We start from the raw sequence: 24,911 nt of genomic DNA on the forward strand, positions 1-24,911 counted from the left end.
TTCAGGGACAAAGCCTGGAGGAGAACATCTCAAGCACTTCCTCCTGCCATTGAAAGTTTTGTTTTGCTCCCACCACACAGGTGGAATCGAAGTTCCCAGGATGATCCTGAGTCTTAGAAATGCCCTACATCTGCTTCATGTTAGAAAGGTGAGCCCACAGAACTGAACCCCCAAAAGAGGGCTTGGGAATTGAAAGCTAGGTGGCCTCAGATGAGGATGAAAACTGATGATGTACCTAAATAGTCTTTACCAAGGTGTTCTCTCATAGGTTTTGATTGTGACTCATCCAAGTAAACCCCTGATTTATTGGAACCTCCCCAAAAGAGGAGTCCTGTTCTAGTCAAGATTCACTGCAAAGAATTTAAAAGTAAGGGAAGGAGGAGCCCTTTACTTTTTTTGTGTGTCTCCTTAGCTGTCCAGACTTTGAACTTAAAATACTAATAACTATTTGTTCCTCCCTCCGTGGGACAGGAAAGAGGGAGGTTATAAATAAAACCAATTCTTATCACTGTATCTTTAGAAGAAAAATCAGCGATATAATTGCAACATTTCATATTTAGTATTTTCAGCTAATAAAATCATGCTTAATGCAGCCAAGGGATAAAGGTCATTTGTTGGGATTATTGGCATTCCCAGGCAGTGACTCTGGTAAAAACAGAATCAAAATGAATGCCCGCCACTTAAATTCATACACATGCTTCCCCCAAATGTGACCTACTAACATTATTTTTCTGTTCATTAGCAAAAGAGTCTGTTAAAATGCTGTTATAGCTTGAGTTTGTTTAATATGCTTCAGTAAATACTTTAAAAGCAGCAATGGAACCTCCCTAGACATATGCAAACTCACGGGATTGGGCTATTGGCTCAAAAGGTTTAGGACCATAATCTCAGGGGATTACTTAGTCATTTGGCATAACATAATCCACAAAGATAATGTTCTACATCCTAGATTGGTGAGTAGAATATGAGGTCATAAAATTTTGCAAGAGGCCATCTAAGATGTCAATTTGAGGACTAAGATGTGCCTGACCCAAGCCATGATATTTTCAATTGCCTCATATGCATGTGAAAGGTGAACAGAGAATAAGGAAGACCATAGAAGAATTTATATATTTGAGTTATGGTGTTGGAGGAGCACATTGAAAGTTCCATGATCTGCCAGAAAACAAACAAATCTGTGTTGGAAGAAGTACAGCCAGAATACTCCTAAGAAGCCAAGACTGCCAGACTTTGTCTCTCACACTTTGGACATATTATCAGGACGTACTAGTCCTTGGAGAAGGACATCATGCTTGGCAAAATGGAGGGTCAGTAAAAAGTAGGAAGACCCCCAACAAGATGGACTGGCACAGTGGTAACAGCAATAGACTCAAGTGTAACAACAATTATGAGGATGTCCCAGGACCAGGCGGTGTTTCCTTCTGTTGTACACGGGGTCACTATGAGTTGGAACCAACTTGATGGCACCTAACAACAACAACAACAACAATAACAATACAAGATACAACTACTGGTCTTTACTCTATGGAGCAAAAGAATATGAAGGAAATCAAAGGTTCTAATTCATGGGACTAATCGTCCACATGAACCACTATCTCTTCTAACCTGAGACCAAAAGAACAAGATGGTGCCTGGCTACCAAGCCTGGTCGTTCTGACCAGGGACATAGTAGAAGATACCAGATAGAAAGGAGAAAAAAGGCCACACCTACTGACTAGAGGGAGCATGGTGGCTCCATCTAATACACATTGGATTGCAAACCACAATGTCCATGTTTCAAACCCACCAGCTGTTCCTCAGGAGAAAGATGAGGCTTTCTGCTCCCAAGAAGATTTATAGTCTCAAAATCCTATAGAGCATTGTTATGAGTTGGAATCAACTTGACGGCCTTTAACAACAACAGACTAGAGGAACCCTAAGATATCCTTTGCAGTTGGAATTGAAGGTATTTCTGCAGATTATCTTTCTACTAAATAGATTGGATCATAAAATAAACAATATCACCTGTGAGTAATGTGCTCCCTAAACAATTAGCTACATCAGACTGTAGGATGAATTGTTACCCAAAAGCAAAAATAAGAAGGCAAGAAGAGAAGGGAAGCTAGATCAATGGAAACAGAACAAACAAAATGGAAATAAAAAGGATGCTGACACACTGTAAAAATTGTAACCAATGGCACAGAACACAAAAATTGTTAAAGGGGAACCTACTTTGCTGTTTTAACTTTCACTTTAAGCACAATAAATTATTATAAATTAAAAGAAAGAAAGAAAAGCAGCAGCGGCTTCCATGCAAATCTGCTTCCATAAGTCCAGTGAAGATACCTGTTGTTGTTCTGTGAGTTAAGCAGGTGGTTTTCCACTAAGCTGGGGGGCACAGAGTAAGTTTGACTCTTGCTGCCATAACTGGGCACTTCTACGTCCTTCCGAGGCCCAGCCTTGCCAATGCTGAGCCGCTTCCATTTCTGCTGATCTATCTCTGTTACTGGTCCAAAGTGTACAAACTTTTGCCGAGGGCTAGAAGATTTCTTATAGGCCCTTGCTTTGCGGCTGGCAAAGTCATCTCGGATGGCTGCTTCTGCTCTGATTTCTGGTGAAGGTTCAGGGGTACAGATGTGCTGAACATCTCCATCCCTGGTTAGGATCAGAAATCAGTTCCAAAGGTTTCAAAGAAAAGTGCAAATCAGAAATAAGTTCCAAAGGTTTCAAAGACAAGTGCAAATTAGTAAGATTTTTTTGTGTGTAATACTTTTGTTGTTAGTTGCCATTAAGTTGATTCTGATTCATAGTAATCCCATGCTTGCAGATTAGACCTGCTCCATACATTTTTCCAGATAGTGACCTTTTGGAAGTGGAATACCAGGCTTTCATTCCAAGGCACTTGTGAGTGGGTTCTAACTGTCCCCTTTTGGTGAGTAGTTGAATATCTTTCCATTTGTGCCATGCATATAAATAAGTATAATAACCCACCACCGGTGAGTCAATTCTACCTCAGAGAACTACTCCATAGTGAACAGAGAGTTGCATCTTTCTCCTATGGAGTGGCTGTTGGGTTTGAACTGCCGACCTTGTGGTTAGGAGCCCCTGAGGGCTCCTAAAAATATATAGTGGTAGAGCAGAATTGTTGTTGTTGTTGTCAGTTGCCATTAAGCAGGTTCAAACTCACAGTAACCCTGCAGAGGGTTTCTGAGGCTGTAAACCTTTATGGAAACAGAAAATCTTGTCTTTCTCCTGTGGAGTGTCTGGTGGGTTTGAACTGCCGACCTATGGTTACCTGTCCAGTGTTTATGCTACAATGCCACTGATGTTCCTTAAGGCAGAATTGCTATTCCATTTATCATCAGTCCAATGAGGAAATGATGATTTTAGCTGCTTAAGTGAACTGTGCTCTAAGCTCCCATAGCTTTCAAAGCATCACCTCTAAAATAATAATAATACAGGGATGGCATAAGAAAGTCTTGGATAAGATGACATCATTTGAAAAAATTTAAATTAGTTTTAAATTCCTTCCAGTAAACAAGACTATAAAAAAAGAGGATGTTTGCTGTTCATATGCCTTGTAACCTTTCATACAACACCACATAGGCTATTCTCTAGAAGTTGTTTTCAAAAGCATTTTTTTAAAGCCATCAAAACAAAAATGATACAAGGCTAAGCATTTCATTCTTCTTATATTAAATAAGATCCCTGCCAGAAAGCAAGACCACAGGAACACGTGACACACCTTGTCCTCTCAGACATTTTCAGTCTCTCCCATGTCTCCAAGTCGGCTTCTGTAATCTTGGAGACAGTAACAAAGCTGGGAGTCTTGTGGTGTGGAGCATGGCCGCCCTGAATCCTCCGCTGGGCCAGGTCATCCTTGTGAAGGTCAGGCATCTTCCTGGGGCCTCCTTCCCCTGGTTCACTCTCCTGTGCCCGTGTAATACAGGCCACTACTGCCTTCACCTCTTGTGTTTGGCCCTGGTTTCTGTCAGTTTGATCCAGCCCCCACATCATCAGAAACAACAGGTTCAAGGAAAGGGAGCAGACAAACAGAATGTCAAGCATGGAAATTCAGAGGCAGAGGACAAAGGGAAATGAGGCGAACACCTTTCTCTTTCTCAAAAATCTCTTGGAGCTGTGCCTACTTTTATCTCAGCTAAACTTTTAGCACTATAATGAGACAAGAGTATTTCTACCAGAGTATATCTAGTTCAGTTTAGGCAAAGGAGCTAGGGCTCACTAAGACTATTAAGAATGGCAATGAGATTTCAGTTGACAGTATGATACCCATTTTCCACACTATTCAGGTGACTGTAAGGAATTCAAGTTTTCTGATTGAATCCCAAAACCTTCTGGGAATGCCTTTCTTTTACTGCGCCAGTAAAATGTTCATAATGAGCTCTGCATGATCCAAATTCTTTGATTCGTTTGGAGATAACTGGAACATTGTTCAGATGTTAAATGTCTCATACACTCATAGCTCCCAGAGAGTGCATTTAAATAAATTCTTAATACACATTTCATTGGTCAAGTTTCTGGTTGATAACATTGGTCAGGTTTGGCCACTGTAGACCTTAAGAACAAATAGGGTATCTTCTTTGCCTGGATTTATAGTTAATACCCTTTCATTCCCCCTGCTAATAGCTATTCACCTTTATTGATCCTAAATATGATAATTCTAATTATCCTAAGCAATTAACAGTAGCTGGCTTATATTGACAAAAGTGGTGGGATTTATAAATGTACAAAATGTTTCATATAAAAGTTTATTTCTAGCTCAACAATGCTTATGATAGAAAATCTCAAATGCACATATACGAGGTCCATTTATTTTTTCAAAAAAATATACTATCCAAGTCAGGAAACCAAGATATATTTTCTTGTTACTGCGATGATTTGTTGTATTTGTTGTATTCAAATACAGATTTTTTTTTTTGAACTACGGGGCTCAATGAAGGGACCCTTCCTGTTTTGTTTTTTGTTTTTATAAATCAGTTCTTTGATACTCTTTAGACAAGTCATGGGCTGCTCCAGACTCAACAGGGAACAGAAGACAAATACGGCTGGAAATATCAGAAATTTAAATTGCATGGGAGAGAAAGGAGGAAAAGGAACTACAAAAGCTACTCCTTTTCCTAACTCAAGTTGCTAATCCCCACCAATATGTCTAGATGCTAGTTGGTTATCCAAGCGGAACAACTGATCTCTCCCATAAGGCTCTCCTAGAGTGGTTTGTTACATGGCTGGCCAACAAGAATCTCAAAGACCAAAAGCCTGCTGTAGCTATAATGTGAACAGTGAAAAAATGATGCCAGGTTTTCTGCACGCTAATCCCGGTTCTACATCTGGGGATCTTTCATGTACTTTATATCTAATACTGCTTTTTAAAAGAACCCAACACATACCCAAGCTCAATGACTTTGTAAAAAAACAAAACAAAAAACAAAACACCACAAACATTTTAATTGGGCAAAACAAAACTGAGATTATTATATTCTGAGTTTAACAGTCTTACAAGACTTCTAAAGTGATGGGCAAAAATATGGCAATTAAATAATGAAGATGCAATCTCTTAACCAACTCGATTTAAGGAAAAATACAAGAATGATAAACCCTACAGGATGCAATTTAGCAAGCCAATACCCTACATAAATTCACATCCCTCTTGGATAAAAGTCACTAACTAGCCAAATCCCATCTCACTACAATTTTCCTTTCCCAGCATCACTCCAATCTGCATTTATTAGGAGGATGGGTTAAAGGCTAAGAGAAGGCAACTCACTTGATAACGGTTTCCATGACAGAACAAAAGACATGTACTATATCATATTAAAAGTTTGAAAATTATATTTTATGGGAATTACCCATCATCAAATGCCCAGATGTTCCAGCTGGTATGAGAAGAAAGAACAAGGCTCTTTTATTGTTTTTTTCTTTGCAGCATCTAAAAGGAGCTGAGATAGAAGACCTTATAGCAAAAGAATAGCTACATTTTCTATTTCCTGTGAATGGGTTGGAGCAGCCTGGAGAGGTAGCTGTCCCAGTAGGCAAAGGCATAAACTTATTTATGCCAATAATGCTAGTCTATGACACTAGCCCTGATAGAGCACATCTGCACACTGGAATTCATTGTTTACTTGGCAAGTTCAGCCTCACTTTAGACATGGCCACTATAATATCTGCCATCTGCCTTTAAAGGGCTTGCAGTCGGGAGTTCCACTTCAGAATACACTACTACTCCAAGTGGTAAGAAACTGGGGTAGGAGGGAGAGAAGTGGGGAATGAGAATATGAGTGCAAATGATCTTCATTTAATTATCTTCTCTCTCATCACTCTCTCTCTCTCTCCTCTCTCTCTCTCTCTCTCTCTCTCTCTCTCTCTCACACACACACACACACACACACACACACACACACACACACACGATGCACACCTTTTATATTCTAGATGTTTCCTTGCTGCGATTGCCTTTGGGGGTTGTTTATTGCCATCTGTCTTCTCGGGCTCTTTTTTTGGATAAGGCCCATAAAGCAGCTGATTCAGCGGCACCATGGGCTTAATCTGATTCATCCTTGCTCTCCTGGCAGCCAAGTCATCTTTCTCAAGATCAGGCAATCGACATGCACCTTTGTCGTCAGACTTGGAATCTCTGCCATGCTGGTGGGCCAGGAAGGAGTTTTCACTGCGCAGTATAATATCATGAACAGCTTCTTTGTCATCATTGAATTGCTTTTGACTAATAGAGCAAAATTAAATGGAATTCTACATGTAACCAGACCAATAACAATCATTTTAAAAATCCCATCTCCAGATAGGCAACCAGGATGTTAGTGAAAGACCTCCATCATTAGTTCCAATGGCATCTGTTTATTATTTCAGTCCAAACTGGAAGCATGGTTAGGGTGGGTTTTAAAACTCTCAATTCAGCCAGGACCTAGCAACACTCAAAATACATGTACAGGGACCCACCAGTATCTGAGAGTCAGGATCCTAAATGGCTCTGAAAGTGACAATCCAAGTTATTGTCATGAAACTGGGGAAACATAAGTTTTTGTTTTTTGTGTTGTTTATAGCATATTAGTAATGCACTCAGCAGGCACTTAATTTATTTTTGACTGAGAGGGAAAAAGTTGGGCAATCAAGAAACTGACCTGAGGGGAAGCAGCTGCTAACGAATGCAGCGATGTGGCGGCACATCTAGAATGTGTACCAGATGGCAGCGCTGTACTAACCTGAAACATCTGGCACTGCTTGTGGCCACTAACTGGGTGAACCCAAACCATGAAGGCTTATTCTGCCCTGCACCCGCCCATCAGCAACCTTCCCTTCCCTGTTTTACTCCCATGACTCTCTATCTCCCAGAGCCACTTCTTTGTCACATTCTAGATTTCAAGTCAATTGTGTTAAGATGTCTTGTCAAAATGGCTTTAAAATGATTATTGTGGGGTCTTTAAAATGATTTAAAGGGGTCTTAAAGGCCCCAAACTTTAAATTCCTAGAGGAATGTAATTTATTGGTGGAGTATCAGGCAGTAAGCCAGAGGACTTCTTTGTTTTGTTTTTGTTTTTATTTTGGGGTAGTAGTGAATAGCAAAAGGAGCTCTGGTAGTATAGTGGTTATGAATCGGGCTGCTAACCTCAAGGTCGGCCATTTGAAATTACCAGCTGTTCCGCAGGAGAAAGATGAGGCTTTCTGCTCCCATAAAGATTTACAGCCTCGGAAACTTTGTGCAGGGTCACTATGAGTAGGAACTGACTCCACGGTACTTAACAACAAGCGAATAGCAAATTGTGCCTACTTGGCATTTGAACAAATCCCCCTACCTACTCACAAGACAGAGTCCTTGTGTGGTGCAGTAGGGTAAGCACTGGACTGCTAACTACAGGGTCAGCAGTTTAAACTCACCAGCCACTCCTTGGGAGCCCTACACAGAGTTGCTTTGAATAGAAATTGACTCGATGGCATTTAACAACAACTCATGAGACAGCCTTGCTCCTAAATAATAATAGAATGTTAAAATAATAATTAAAAAATATATTACGTATTATCTTCTCAGCATCCTGGTAAGGTTCTGTGAGATAAGCACTGGGCTACAAGGTCGGTTTGAAGTGCAAGGTCGGTGGTTCAAATCCACCAGTTGCTCCTTGGAAACCCTATACAGGGTCTATGAGTTGGCACTGACTCTATAGCACTAAACATTCACATTATCTTCTCAGTTCATAAGGATGAGAAGTAAATAAAATACCTTGACATCTAAAGAGAACTCACCTTCTTTGTGTAAATTCTACATTCTCAAAGGGCAATTCAACTCAGAAATGAAGATGGGAAGAATTTGTCCAATTTAAGACTATAATGAGCAGTGGAATTCTGTGTGGTACAGTTGACCAGGTGACCCAACTATCTGTAGCTCTGCTCAGCGGTGCTCTAGAGAAGTCAGGCCACTATTCCATCTGATGTTTGGAAAATCAAATCAAAACTCATTCTCCTTGCTGACTGTTGTTCTCAATATACAAATGAAAAATGTGCAATTTGAAGCAGGGAGATGGGGAGCTCAGTGCTTTGCTCCTTTAGTAACTGTATTTCTTAAAATGGAAACTCCTGTCATTTGAGTTCCATACCTGACCCTCAGTCTCTTGCCTGGCCACTCCTAGGACCCTGCTTACTCTCCTCCATGCTTGTTTTTCTGCCTCCTCAGCCAAGAGTCACACAAATCAACTGGTCTTGGCTGACTGTGAGCATAAGGAATGGCTAGACAGGGAATGCTAAACCATGGGATTAACCCATACAAAGGCATCCTTTAGAAGGTCCATTGATGAAGACAATGAATGCAACTAAGGGCCATCAGACACCTACTATGTGTTAGGAGTCCTACAGGAGTCCTGGTGTGGTGGATAATGCACTGGACCTCAAGGGTGATTTGAACCTCAAGGTCAGTGGTTCAAACCCACTAGTCGCTATGAGTCAGAACTCACTCAATGGCACTTAACAATAGGAGTCCTATGTGTTAACTCATTTATCCCTAAAATTAACCCTGCAAGGTTGCATATCACTGTGGAATAAGCACTGGACTTCTAATCACAAGGTAGGTTGGCAATTGAAATTCACCAGCCACACCTTGGAAACCCTATAACGTGGTTGTTATGAGTCAGAACTGACTCGATGACACTTAACAACAACAAATAAAGGGAACCTATAAGCTATGTTTAAGGAGCTCTGGTAGTTTAGTGGTTACGAATTGGACTGCGAACCGCAAGGTCAGTGGTTCAAAACTACCAGCTGTTCCGCAGGAGAAAAGATGAGGCTTTCTGCTCCTGTAAAGATTTACAGCCTTGGAAACCCTATACAGGGTCACTAGGAGTCAGAATCAACTCCATGGCATGTAACCAACCAACCAATGAACTGTGTTTAGAATGGAGTCATGTTTTGCATTCTGGTTACACACAAGAAGCCAGGGCTGATGATGCAGAATTCTACCTAATAATGCTATACAATATTTTCAGCATTAAAGTCTTTTAAACTCATTGTGTCATTTTATGTGATCCTCACAGCCAGTCTGTGAGAGGCAGTTCAGAACAGGTTACAGATGGAGAAAGTGCAGTTCAGAGAAGATGGCCATTTCCCAGCCCCAGTGTGGGAGCAGATCCTACCTGGAACCTCTGAATCCAATAACAGTCCTCTGTATTTTTTGACAGTGTGCCCTAACTCAGGCAGAATTCTTTGGAACAAAATACATATGTTTATGCAAATAAGCACATCAATTTGTGATGTCAATTTGAGCAGGGAGTCATTGGTACCTTATGCATCATGTCAGCCCAGTCAAGTTGTCAAGTTGCGCATTCTCCAGGTCATTTCTTTTAGGCTACCTGCCCAGCATGGCAGGGCTCACTTCAAGTAATCTTAATTTAGATATGTGGACGTAAAAAAAAAAACAAAACACAACAAGAAAACATAGCTTTCCATATCACTAGCCATGTAAGACATTTCACTACCCTCTTAAGAAACTGTCACAATGACTGACTTTCTACTAATAGCTTAAATCCTGTAAATTCAGAGTTCTGAGGCAGACTCACATAAAGAAAAAAATAACAATACAAATTCTGGGCTGGCACTGTTAGCCACAGAGGAACAAATGCTGTATCTACGGTGGATGACAGTGCTAGGGTTGCAAATTTTTAATATTCTCCACTATTAACTAAAAGGTTGGAGATTCAGCCCAGTAATAGGATCTCTGGTGTGGTGCTGCAGGATCAGCATTGGACTGTGAACCACAAGGTTGATAGTTCAAACCCACCAGATGCTTCATTGACACCCTATATAGGCTCACTACGAGTCAGAACGGACTTGGCAGCACTTAACAGCATCAGAAGCCTCAGAGGAAAGGTCTGGTGGTCTACTTCTGAAAAAATCAGCCACTGAAACACCTATGGAGCACAACTCTACTCTGACACACATGGATTACCATGAGTTGAAACTGACTTGACAGTAACTTTTAAATAAATAAATAAATAAATAAGGCAGATATGCCAGGATCCTATTCACAGGTGTCTAGGCACCAAAATACTTAAATAACTTTTTTGTTTTTACTTTGAGAGACCTTGAAAGAAATTTCTGATATATTTTACTTGATTTTTCAAGTGGTTATGACATTCCAGATGTGCTAACTTGGATGAAAACCCTGTAAGCAAGAAATTATGACACCCACTTTGCAGAGAAGAAAATCGAGACTCCTTAGTTCACATCACTGGACTTCAGTTAACTGGCTGCTGCTGCTGCGTGCCGTGGAGTTGGTTCCCTGTATAGAGTTTCTGAGGCTGTAAATCTTTACAGGAGCAGAAAGCCTCATCTTTCTCCAGAGGAACAGCTGGTAGTTTCGAGCTGCTGACCTTGGGGTTCACAGCCCGATTCGTAACCACTATGCTATCAGAGCGCCTTTAGTTAATTTAAGTAAATGTAAGTACTAGTGTGATGCTGTAGGATCAGCACTGGACTGCTAACTACAAGGTCAATGGTTAAAACCCTTGGAAACCTTATACAGGGTCACTATGAGTTGGAACTGACTCAACGGCACTTAACAATAACAGCAACAATCTAAGTAAGGAGCAGACCCAAGGCTGTCTGGCATCATATTCATAAAGGTTTGGTATTTTGTTATTTCAAGTCATTCTTAGATGAGTGGGCACAGCATGCTGTTTCACAAAGTGAAATGAAAGGACCAGGCCCTGCCTCTGACCTGGCAACTAGGTCTAACCCATCTACAACAAGTAAGACTATCACTGTAGGAGAGACGAGGGGCCCCAAGCAGATGAAGGGGAGGGAGGTAAAAGCTCCGGTCTCAAAGTTTCTAAGGTTTGTATATTTCAAAGTGTATGAGATAATGATTTAAATGAAGGAAGAGCTGGCATTTTGTTTCATTCCCTTTTACTTGGCAACACAGAAGCAACCAGCTCAGATTGGCAGTCTGTTCTATTGAAAGAAACCAGCTTCTCTAGAAAAGCCTGGCCCCCTGGGAATATCCTGGGCAACACCAGAATCCTCCTTGTTCACCCATTTCCAAATAGGGCAGCTGAACCCAGAGTCACATTATGTGTCGGACTGGTTCCCGATAGCCAGGAAGCTGTTCCGTTACAATCAGTGAAACAGGCATCTGGCAGGGAGAGACTTAGAGGAATATGTGTCTGGCATTTAGTTGCATCTGCTCTTCCTCTACAGATTTTTAAAATGTCTATTGTTCCTTGGAGATTTTTTTCCCCCTCTGTAATTAATTACTATGTGGTTGAGAAGATTCACAGACTAGCAGAAAAGGCTGAGCGCTGAAACATATGAAAACAATTAGAAAAGAAGTACAGTCACGTGAAACCTATCATTCAGGCGTCTTCTTCTTTTTTTTTTTTAAAGTTTAGTTCTCCAATGGGAAACGCTAAGTAAGAGAACTCAAATCCCTATGGCATTTTAATTTAGGAGAAGTGAATCTTGGTTCTTAGCTTATCCTCTTCAAAACAGAAAGCTTGGCTTCTTTGATAGAGTCTTATATATTTTTTGTAATTAAGCTAACACAATCATAAAAGAGGAAAAAGTTATTTATAGATACATATCTTTTTTACTTCAATGGAAACTCTGATAAATATCAAAATGCCATGTATTTGTTAAGAAGTCCTCCTTTCAGTTTCTTGCATGCTAAGGTTGTTGTTGTTATGTGCCGTGGAGTTGGTTCTGACTCATAGCGACCCTGCACAGGGTTTCCGAGGCTGTAAATCTTTATAGGAGCAGACTGCCTCATCTTTCTCCCGTGGAACCACTGGTAGTTTCGAACTGCTGACCCTGAGGTTCGTAACCACTATGCTACCAGAGCTCCTTGCTAAGGTATCTTCTAATAAATGTCTTGACAGGAATCTTGAGACTTCTAAGCTCTTAAATTCATGCGAAGATGAAAGAATAGACACCTGTACTCCTCCCTGTATATGGTCTTAAAAACAAAGAAAGAAGGTGTGTGAGAATGCTTGAAGAAATAAAGAAAACCCCACAAAAGCATAGCTTTGTAAGTACTGAATTTCTGTTACGTGTAACAATGTGGTGAATGTAGCCAATGCCACTGAACTGTACATGCTAGTGTGGTTAAAATGGCAACTGTTTTTTATTATAAAAATCTATTTGACCACACTACAGTTTTAAAGAAAGAATTAATAATGATAATCAAGTAAATCTTTGTTCTTTGTCTGTCACTTCACTCCCACATACTTTTTATGTTCTGTGGTTGTCATTAGTGGCAGTTGAGTCAATTCAAATTTGCACAGGTGGGGTTGCCCACCTGTGCAAAGAAGAACTGCTCCATAGAATTTTCATGGCTCTGATCTTCCCGCAGCAGATCACCAGGGCTTTTTTCCAAGGTGCCGTTGGGTGACTTCAAACTGACCACCTTTCAGATTTTAACTGTTTTTCTCTTTTTAGCCACATAGGGCTCCTTCTACACTCTACAAACACAGATTTCCCAGCTAAGAAGAAGAACACAGGAAGTATCTTGAGTGTCTTGTTGGATTCAGAGATGTGGTGTCCAGAATTCATCTGGACAGCCAATGAGAGGAGACTGAGGTTAAAATGTTTTCAGAGACATCAGCATATTTCAACGTATTCTTTCCCAGACATCAAGAATTCTTTTCTTCTTCGTGATCGCCATTTCATTCCAGTTAAGCTACTTTCTGCCTCATTACAATTAGGATCCCAGATGTGGATAAACTTAGAATGACTCTCAACTCTGCTGTGGCCTCTGCAAAAAGACAAGTGACAGAGACACAGACACACCAGGCTGCTAGTGTGGTATGTGTAATAATACCTTTGTGAGAGCAAGTGGCTGAGTGTCTGTCTAACAAATGAATGCTGAGTACTATGTTGCAGGGAGCATTCTCTGGGAATGCATCACTGTCCTGGATCTGATTTTAAATGCTAAGTCAGAAGACCTAAGGTGTGATGACATTAACAGATCTTATGACTATCTACTTAATAGAGCTAACATGGTTGAAACAGCTAAAAATCAAGTCCAATAATAGGAACTGTGTTGTTGTTAAGTACCGTCGAGTCAGTTCTGACCAATAGTGACCCTGAATAGGGTTTCCTAGGAGCAACTATGGATGGGAGAAAAAAAAAAAAAGGTCACATAAACATTATATTATGTGTTATGTTAAGTGCCATCGAGTCAGTTGTGACTCATCGCAGTCTTGTAGAGGGTTTGCAAAGAGCAGCTGGTGGGTTTGAACTGCCAACCTTGTGGTTAGCAGACCAGTGCTGATCCTACAGAGCCACACCAGGAGTCCATAAACGTAACAATCTACGCCCTAACACCAGAAGTCCACATAAACATACCATCTATTAAATAGAATTAAATGTTTGATCTAACCATGTTGCTACATATATATTAAGAATTGGGAGTGTCAAAAAAAAATGACTTGAACGTTTTATTACACAACAGACCTCTAAGCTACTAAAGGGACATGGTACATTCATAGAATTTCTAGGCTTTGCCCAACTTTCTATTTTCTCTTCCATCACTATTATCCCTGACTGTGCTGAGCTGGCTTTAACAAAGCTTCCCATTCCTTTTCCCTTACTTAACCCTTTTGCATACCCTAATGATGATGATATCTTTGGCAAATTTCAGCTTCAGACTTCACAAATGCTGTTGTTTTTCTTTTAAATGAAGGTATTTGTGTAAAGAATATCAAGATAAACCTTTTTTTTTTGTAAATGTGCACTTTATGTGTATCACTTATTGACTGGTGTGGCACTGTGGGTTAATGCACTGGACTGCATAGTCAGTTTGAACTGCAAGGTCGATGGTTCAAGCTCACCGGTCACTCCTCGGAAACCCTATACAGGGTTTCTATGAGTCAGAATCAACTCAACGGCACTTAACAACAATAAAACAACCATGCCCTGGTTTTGAAGACAGTAGCAGGAGAAATCTGAATGTGATTTCATGTAAATGGGATCCTAAAGTATTTGTCCTTGTTCTCACTTAATTCGTTAGCATAATGCTCTCGCAGTTGATGGAGCTAGGAATATGCATCAGAATGGTACACGGTAAGGGGATATTATTCATTTTCATATTCTTAGCATCTAGCCTGTTGTTGTTGTTAAGTGCTGTCGAGTCGGTTCTGACCCATAGCGACCCTGTATAGGGTTTCCTAGGAGCAGCTGGTGAGCTTGAACCACCGACCTTGCAGTTCAAACGGCTTTGCAGTCTGGCACAGCCAGTCATTGCTAAAGTGATATTGAAAAAGTTTGAGTGTGGCAAGGTCTCTGAATTGCTTATTTTAATAATATCTGGGTTTATTTTAGCTCTCTCTTTGTACTCTGCTCATTGTTTCAGAAACACAAAGAGAATGGATCTATTTGAGAGTTTTCTAGATGCACATGTATGTTTAGGGTAGCCATGATTTTCTGTGGGATACCAAAGACAGGAAAGAAGCATGTTGTTGTTGTTGTTGTGTGCCATGGAGTCTTTTCTGACTCATAATGACCCTGTATAGGGTTTCTGAGAAGTGGCTGGTGAGCTTGAACCTTGCAGTTCAAACCAGCCTTGCAGTCCAGCGCATTAGCCCACAGTCAGCACACCAGGACTCCAGGAAAGAAGAACTTGGTTTTTCACCAATATAAAACAACTCTAGGATTAAATATATCAAAGCATTAATCCTTCACTAAGACTGAGACCACAGCAGTAACCACGTAGGGAAAGCATACAGAGAAATGGAAAATGTTCCGTAAATGTATGGGAGGGCGATGTGTGTTGTGGTCAGAACATAGGAATCTGGCCACCAGGCCAGTCAGTGACTAACTCTAGACCTGCAAGCCACTTACCATCACTGGTCATCCATTTCCTCATCTGGAAAACAGGTACTTCCTAGTATGAAATAGACCATTCTAAGAAGTTAAGAAAAAAACCCATTTACTTCTTAGAATGAAATAGAACAGCAAATGACAAAGGGCATTGTAAATTGTACCTTGTCCAAATTTCATTAGGATCTTGGTGGCTAATATCTAAGAAACTTCTCAAAACACCATATGAGACTGTTGAACCAAAGCATTTCGTGACTTTCTTTGCTGGTTTCCTTCTATCATATAATATGAAGCCATCCGGACTGTATACTATTGCCTTTGCCATAACTAAGAGAATGAACTTAACTGCTCCATGCTTTGTGTGTTTTTAAATCAATATGCTTTACAAAATGAGCAAAAAATGCCAGCAAAAACACACACAAAAAATACAACCTCAATTCCACTTTCTTTATCCCTTCCCCTGGGATAAAGAAAGTAAGTGGATTTTTGTAAACCAGCCACTCTTCTATGGAGAAGTTCCCCATTTCAAAGGACCTATTTTCTAGTTAGGTATAAAGATAAGAGCCATTTAGGAGTAGTGTGAAAATTCACAAGCCACAAACAATATGAAATGAAATATCATTGCTAGATAAATCCCCCAGTCAACAAGTAAGTGACTGACCACAAATACTCTACAAGAAGCAGTCTAATCAAGATAGCAAAAGCCCACTCTTCACCCTCACAATAATCAAGCAAGTAGCAGGGGTATGCCCTAAGACAAGGACTGTTAACCATTTCTATTTGCTCACAGTAGGCAATAATAATGCGATAGGAAAAGTAGAAATCGGGAAGACAAGGAGACTCCAACACATTCAGCAGATTCCAAACAACCAGGCATGCACAAAGCCAGCCAGGCCAGTGCTGGGTCCCCAGTGCAAACCTGGCAAAGCGCTGTGCCGCTGGCATAACCTTGATTCCAGCTTGCTCTAGCCTTCTGAGCTTCTGGATTTCAGCAGCAAAATTTTCTTCAGACTTGAGAGCAGGTGCCACAGTAACCCCCGGCTCCTCATCACTGCCATCGGGTAGTTCTAACCCACCACCAGAAGACTGCCCACCAAGGTCCATGTGGCTGGAGAGGTCCTCTTCACAAGGAGACCCCATTTCACTGCCCTCTTCCTCTATTGTTTCAGGATAGCTAGTGAGTTGGACGATATGGTTAACAAACTAAAACACAGAACTGGGGTTGAGACCACATGCCAGCTCCTGGCCAAACCAATATTACTTTTCATTTAAGAAGTAAAAAATGATAGCATACAATGTGGCCCTGGCAACGCAAAGAACATTAAATGGAGTCTTTTAAGACAATACAACAGAGTTGTAACAGTCATTAAGAGCTATTCTAAACTCAATATTGAAAAACCCAAAATTTTTCCTATTGGAAAGGTAAAATTCATTAGTTTTGTTGAATATTTAAAACTTCCAATACAACATCTAGTCAATGGAAAAACCATTGATAAAAATGATGCATAACTAGAAACATTTAACAATCAGAGTGGTTTTACTGACAGAATTAGACCAGACTTGTAAGCTTCTTTTATTGGACTGCAAGCTTCCTGAAGACAGGGCTCTTAGTTAATACTCAGTCTCCAATAATTAGGAAACAACACCTAGCACACAGTAGATGCTCAGTAAGTTTTTATTAAAAACTGAATAAATAAATATAACAACATAGTCAGAGATGAAGTAGAACACTAGTTGTTCCTCTACAGAGATGAGACATCAAATGCATCTTATATCTATTACAGCTATTTCTACATGCAATCTCAAAGCGTGTTCCCTGAGTTTCTTGTACATGGACTTACATCTAGACAAGGAGGTTTCCTGTATACAGAGAAGAGCCTAACAGGACTGGCAGTCAGGGAGAACATGGGTGATTCTTTCAGCTGTGCTGGACGCCTCCTGCCTATGTAACTAGTTTCAGAAATCTGCTCATTAGAAAGTTCTGATGCATATTCCTAGCTCTGTAAACTAGGAAAGCATTATGCTAATGAAATAAGTGAGACACAAGACAAATACTTGGATCCCACTAGGATCCCACTTATTTGAAATACCTAGAAGAGGCAAACGCATAGAGAGCAAAGTAGTTTAATGGTTTCTAGGAACTGAGGGGTGGGAAGAAGGAGGAGTTACTGCTTAACAGGTACAGAGTTTGGTATTGTTGTGATAAAATGTTTTGCAAATAAAAGTGGTGATGGTTACACAACATTGTGAATACAGTTTCACTGAATTACACACTTAAAAATAGCTTAGGTATATATATACTAAAAAGTAAGAAAGTTCATGGAAAAATCCCATTATCTTTTCATTTCCTTTTTCCATGAACTTTTTGTAGGCCGCCTGTATAAAATAGAATAAAAACTACCCTGGTTTTGTTTTGTTTTGTTTTGTTTTTAGATAAGTCTTTGTTGAATAGCTACTGTATCCTGACACTGTTCCAGGTGGCTTTATGAAGCTGATAATCATGACAAAGTGTCTCTAAGGATGTGTCCTGCTCACATCCACTTGGAATCTTTCATCAAAGTTCTGCAGTAGCTATTTAACCTCATGTTCAAGAGTTGTACTAGCGATATGACTTGCACTCAGACCAGGAAATGAGCAGCAAAGCTTCGTGCTTACCTGAAGGGCCTTTCTCCTCCCAGGGGGGAGGTGGCGGTACTCCAGCTCTTCCTGTACTCCTCTCTTTCTGCTTTCTTCTTTCTCAGAGGAGCAGGGACGTAGGCTGTCTGGTTGCTTTTGTTCGGGAGGTACTGGTTAAAAGGCACTGCTGATTTCGGCTCACCGTGGGACGTCCGCCTTGCAGACATATCATCCTTCTTCACATCTGGAAGCTTGCGATGAGGCAAGTCAGACTCCGAGTCACTTCCTCTCCCTGAAACAGAGAGGATGAGTGTTGAAAAAGTGTGTTGGGTTATCAGAAAATTCCCAATGGCAAGTGTGCAGTATTAGGGATGTGGTTAGATCTGTGGGCTATGGAGATTCCTTCCTTAAATTATTCACTTAACAAATCTAAAGTATCAGTCTAAATTAGTCCACTCTGGGAAATTCACTCAACTCTAATCAAGAAGAAGGAAAAAAAAAAAAGGACAATTTAAGAAATAGAGGTGAACCAAGCTGTATCTAGGAATTACAATTAACAACATTCGCAGTAGAACTATTTGCCTTCTGAAATTAAGCAACTCTCAAAACAACAACAAAAAAACTTCAATGAACTGGTGGAGTTGTTAATGACCACCTGCTGCATGTCTTACACTATACAAGATGCCTGACACTAAGAATTGTAAAGGATTTTGTCTTTGAGGTATCTTTAACTGATTCATGAAACATCTGGTAAATGTAAGTTACAATTCAGAACAATAGGAATACAAAAAAAATAACCAATTTGAGTTACATAAGGGTTTGCTTTCCAGGAAGTAGTTTGAATTATAATAAGCAGCTCTTCTACCTGGGAGCCCTTCTGATTGCCATAGCTGGAGACAATCTTTCTTTCCAGTGAAAGAATTTATGTCCCTGGAATCCAGACTTTCTGGATCCATGGAGGCTGGATTTGCTCCCAAATGTATTGCTCTGGGATCCTTAAACCAAAAAACATTCCTTGAAGTCTTCTTAAAACCAAATAATACTTTAGCTTAACTACTGAATGTTGGCTTTGAGCATTGTGCTCTTTCAAGAGTTATCTATAGAGGATCAAATTGACAACAGCAACTCAAGAGAGTAGTTAGTAATCTTATCTGGTATAATCATATGCTAACGAGCTCTGGTAGTGTAGTGGTTACGAATCGGGCTGCAAACTGCAAGGTCAGTAGTTCGAAACTAACAGCTGTTCCATGGGAGAAAGATGAGGCTTTCTGCTCCATAAGGATTTACAGCCTCAGAAACCCTGAACAGACTATGAGTCAGAACTGACTCCACGGCACATAACAACAACAACAACAACAACAACAACATAGTTATATGCTAATTAGGAGGAAAAACTTGGAACAGGAGAGTTAGAATGGCACCACAACCAGATGAATGTAATCAATGTCATGGAAATGTAAATGTAGAAATTGTTGAACTGGTGTATGTTCTGCTGTTGATATTCCTAGCTGCAACAGCAAAAATAAAATAAATTATATATATTCAGTAGCCTCATCTGCATGTGAAAGTTGGACAATGGTGAGGAAAACCTAAAGGAAAGGATGCATTTGAGTTATGGTGTTTGAGAATATTAAAAGTACCATGGGCTGCCAGAAGAACAAATACATTCATGTTGGAAGAAACACCGCCAAAATGCTCCTTAGAAGCCAGGATGGTCAGACCTTGTCTCTCATACTTTGTGCATATTATCAGGAGGGACCAGTCCCTAGAGAAGGAGCTCATGCTCAGTAAAGTGGAGGGTCAGTGGAAAAAAAGGAAGAACCCTAGTAAGATGGATTGACATAGTGGCAGCAGGAATAGGCTCAAGCATAAGAACAATTGTGAGGACGGTGCAGGAATGAGGAGTGTTTTGTTCCATTGTTTATAGGGTTGGAACTGACTCCACAGTACCTAACAACAAATGATGGTAGTGTTGCTGTTATGCTGTGGAGTCGGTTCCAACTCATAGCAACCCTGCATCATGCACAGGGTTTCCAAGGCTGTAATTCTTTTTAGGAACAGAAAGCCTCATCTTTCTCCTGTGGAATGGCTGGTACTTTTGAACTGCTGACCCTTGAGGTTAACAGCCTGACCCATAACTACTACACAACCAGAGCTCTTTAACAATGTATCTCTATTTCTCTATGTCTATCTCTATTTATCATCTATCTATCCATCTAAGGAGCTCTGGTAGCGTAGTGGTTATGAATTGGGCTGTGAACCGCAAGGTCAGCAGTTCGAAACTACCAGCTGTTCTGTAGGAGAAAGATAAGGCTTTCTGCTCCTGTAAAGATTTATAGCCTCGGAAACCCTGTACAGGGTCACTGTGAGTTGGAACCAACTCCATGGCACATAACAACAACAACATCTATCTATTTATTTATATGGCTCTCAAGGGATGGTTGGTGAATTTGAACTGTTGACTCAACAGCACTTAACAACAATAATATGTGTGTATGTATGTATATATATTGGCAGTTCAAGAACCACCAATATACAAGAATACATATATATATATATACTGTTGATACATATCATAAAGATGAGATATTTTGCTCCCACAAAATTTTACAGCCTCAGAAACCCTATAGAGTGTCACTTGCTGGGGCAACTCCACAGCATTTAACAACATATGTGAGTCAGAACTGAATTGACGGCACTTGACAATAACAACAATATGTGGTCCTGGTGTGGCGGTGTGGGTTAATTCACTGGAGTATAAAGTCGGTTTGAATGGCAAGGTTGCAGTTCAAGCTCACCAGCCACTCCTTGGAAACCCTATACAAGGTCATTATGGGATGGAACCAACTCAACGGCACTTAACAATAACAAAATATGTATGTTATTGTTGTTAGGTGCTGTTGAGTAGGTACCAACTCATAGCTGCCCTATGCACAACAGAACGAAATACTGCCTGGTCCTGTGCCAACCTCACAATTATTGATACTTTGAGCCCATTGCTGCTGCCCCTGTGCCAATCCATTTCACTGGGGTCTTCCTCTTTTTTTCTGACCCTCTACTTTACCAAACATGATATCTTTAACCAGGAACTGGGCTCTCCTTATAATATGTTCAAAGCAGGACAGACAAGTATGGCCATGCTGGCTTCCAAGGAGCCCTCTGGCTGTGCTTCTTCCAACACAGATATGTTTGTTCTTTTGGTCGTCCATGGTACTTTTTTCTCCTCAAACACTATAACTCAAATGCATCCATTTTTCTATGGTCTTCTTTATTCACTGTCCAACTTTAACATGCATATGAGATTATTGAAAATACCATGTCATGGCTTGGATCGGGCACAACTTAGTCCTCAAACTGATATCTTTGCTCTTGAACACTTTAAAGTGATCTTGTACAGCAGATTTGCTAATGCAGTATGTCATTTGATTTCTTGACTGCTGCTTCCATGAGTTTTGATGATTGATCTGAGAAAAATGAAGTCATTGGCAATTTTAATTGTTTCTCCATTTATATGGTTGTTGCTTATTGGTTCAGTGGTGAGGATTTATGTTCTTTACATTGAGGTACAACCCATACTGAAGGTTGAGAGGTATTTTAGGTTCTCTTCACTTTTAGCAAGCATGGTTGTGTCATGTGCATATTGCAGGTTGTTAATGAGTCTTCCTCCAATCCTAATGCCACATTTTTCTTCATATAATCCAGCTTCTCACATGATTTGCTCACAGCATATAGATTGCATAAGTATGGTGAAACAATACACACCTTTCCTAATTTTAAACCCTTCAGTATTCCCTTGTTCTGTTCGAATAACTGCCTTTTGGTCTATGTACAGATTCCTCATGAGTACTATTAAGTGTTCCAGAATACTGATTCTCTGCTATGTTGTTCATAGCTTGTCATGATCCACACAACTGAAAGCCTTTGAGTAGTCAATAAAGCACAGGTAAACATCTTTCTGGTATTCTCTGCTTTCAGCCACGATCCATCTGATGTCAGCAATGATATTCCTTGTTCCATGTCCTCTTCCAAATCCAGCTTGAACCTCTGGAAGTTCTCTGTCAATGTATGGGTACAACCATTTTAGAATTATCTTCAGCCAAATTCTACTTGCATGTGATATTAATAATATTGCCCTATGATTTCTACAATCTATTAGGTCACCTCTCTTTGGAATGGGCACATTCTCTTCTAGTCAGTTGGCCAGGTAGTTGTCTTCCAAATTTCTTGGTGTAGATGAGTGAGTGCTTCCAGGGCTACTTCAATTTGTTGAAAGATTTCAATTTGTGTTCCATCATTCCTGGAGCTTTGTTCTTTGTCAATTCACCTTAGACTTCTTCCTTCAGTAACATTAGCTCTTGATCATATGTTACCTCTTGACATGGTTCAACATCGAACTTTATTTTTGTTACAGTGACTGCATATTCCTTCTGTCTTCTTTTGATGTTTTCTGCATCATTTAATATTTTGCCCATAGAATACTTCAATTTTGCAAATTGAGGCTTGAATTTTTCTTCAGTTCCCACATCTTGAGAAATGTTGAGCATGTTCTTCCCTTTTGGTTTTCTAACTCCAAGACTTTGCACATTTTCTTAAAATTTTGACTTTGTCTTTTTGAGCTGACCTTTGAAATTTTCGATTTAGGTCTTTTACCTCTTCATTTCTTCCATTTGCTTTAGCATCTCCATGTTGGAGAGCAAGCTCAGAGTCTTCTGATATCCATTATGGTCTTTTTCTTCTTTCTTGTCATCTTAATGATCTTTTACTCTCTTCCCATATGATGTTCTTGATGTCATCTCACAATCTTTTGATCTTTTGTCTTTAGTGTCTAATGTATCAAATCTGTTCTTCAGATGTTCTCTAAACTAAGATGGGATATGCTCAAGGTCATATTTTGGCTCTTGTGAACTTGTTTTCATTTTCTTCAGCTTCAGCCTGAACTTGCATATGAGCAATTGGTGGTTTGTTCCACAGTCTGCCCCTAGCCTGTTTTTTTTTTGGCTTTTCCACCATCTCTTTCCACAGATGCAGTCAGTTTGATTTCTGTGCATTTTATCTGATGAGGTCCATGCGATAGATGTTTTTTATATTGTTTAAAAAAGTATTTGGAAATCAGTAAATCATTGGTCTTGAAAAATTCTACCATGTGATCTCCAGTACCTTTTTTATTACCAAGGCTACAGTTTCCAGGTACTGATCCTTCCTCTTTGTTTCCAATCTTTGCATTCCAATTGCTAGTAATAATCAATACATCTTGATTGCATGTTTGATCAATTTCAGACTGAATAACTTGGTAGAATTCTTCAATTTCATCATCACTGACTTTAGTGGTTGGTGCATAAATTTGAATTAATAGTGGTATTAACTTGTCTTCTTTGTTGTTGTTGTTATGTACCGTGGAGTCGGTTCTGACTCATAGCAATCCTGTATGGGGTTTCCAAGGATGTATGGGAGCAGAAAGACTCATCTTTCTCTCACGGAAGAGCTGGTAGTTTTGAACTGCTAACCGTGAGATTAGCAGCCTGATTCGTAACCACTACACTACCAGAGCTCTTTTGTCTTCCTTGTAGACCTATGGATATTTATCCTATTACGAACAACATTGTACCACTGAACAGATCTTGATATGTTCTGATCTACTGTTCTGATATGTAGAACAGATCTTGATATGTTCGTTTTGACGATGAATGTGATGCCGCCATTCCTCTTTAATTTGTCATTGTGAACAATGTGTTTATCGGATTCAAATTGGCCAATACCAGTCCATTTCAGCCCACTAATGCCTAGGCTATCAATGTTTATGCATTCATTTCATTTTTGACAATTTCCAATTTTCCTAGATTCATACTTTGTACATTCCATGTTCCAATTTTTAATGGCCGTTTACAGCTGTTTCTCTTCATTTTGAGTTGTGCCCCATTGGTAAATGAAGGTCCTGAAGGCTTTACTCCATTTACGTCATCGTAGTCAACTCTACTTTGAGGAGGCATTACTTCCCCAGTCTCATTTTGAGTGCCTTCCAACCTGAGGGGCTTATCTTCTAGCTCGATATTTGACAGTATTGATCTCAGGGCCTTTAAACATGCTAGGCATTCTTTAACTATCTGATGAATAAATGAATTAGCTTGACTTTAAATGGGTTTTAGACAACCCAAAGGAATTCAGTGTTGGGCAGTATACCAGTTGCCATGGGATCAACTCTGACTTGTGGCAACTTCATATGTGTCAGAGTAGAACAGTGCTCCATAGAGTTTTCAATGACCGGTTTTATCAGAATTAAACTGCTAAACTATTCTTCCAAGAAGATTCTGGGTGGATTTGAACCTCTAACTTCTTTGTTAGTTGTTGTTGTTGTTAGGTGCCATCGAGTTGGTACCGACGCATAGAGACCCTATGCACAACAGAACGAAACACTGCCCGGTCTTGGGCCAACCTCACAATTGTTGCCACATTTGAGCCCATTGATGTTGCCATTTTTCCAATCCATCTTGCTGGGGGTCTTCCTCTTTTTCTCTGGCCTTCCACCTTATCACACACTATATTTTTCTCCAGCGACTGGTCCCTCCTGACAATATGTCTGAAGTATAAGAGACGAAGTTTGGCCATCCTGGCCTCCAAGGAGCACTCTGGCTGTACTTCTTCCAACTCAGATCTGTTGGTTCTTTTGGCAGCCCATGGCACTTTCAATATTCTCCTCCAACACCATAACTCAAAAGCATCAATTCTTCTATGGTCTTCCATATTCACTATCCAGCTTTTGCATGAATATGAGGTTATTGAAAATACGATGGCTCAGTCAGGTGCAACTTAGTCCTCAAGCTGATATCTTTACTCTTCAACACTTTAAAAAGGTCTTGTGCAGCTGATTTGCCTAATACAATAAATCATTTGATATCTTGACTGCTGCTTCCATGAGTGTTGATAGTTGGTCCAAGAAGAATGAAGTCTTTGACAACTTCAATCTTTTCTTCATTGATAAGAATGTTGTT

General features: G+C 40.0%; 1 protein-coding gene across 5 annotated transcripts in view; it reads right to left on the reverse strand.

Moving 5' to 3' along the window:
- The window catches only part of LIMCH1 (LIM and calponin homology domains 1), a 567,717-nt gene that overhangs the window by 105,108 nt on the left and 437,698 nt on the right, over positions 1-24,911 (reverse strand). For all 5 annotated transcript variants that reach the window (XM_006876603.1, XM_006876602.1, XM_006876604.1 and 2 more), the window contains one exon: positions 17,965-18,217. In XM_006876603.1, the coding sequence (XP_006876665.1) occupies positions 17,965-18,217 (253 nt within the window). The remainder of the gene's footprint in view (positions 1-17,964; positions 18,218-24,911) is intronic.

Source organism: Chrysochloris asiatica, unplaced genomic scaffold, assembly GCF_000296735.1.
Source record: "Chrysochloris asiatica unplaced genomic scaffold, ChrAsi1.0 scaffold00394, whole genome shotgun sequence".
NCBI classification, from domain to species: Eukaryota; Metazoa; Chordata; class Mammalia; order Afrosoricida; family Chrysochloridae; genus Chrysochloris; species Chrysochloris asiatica.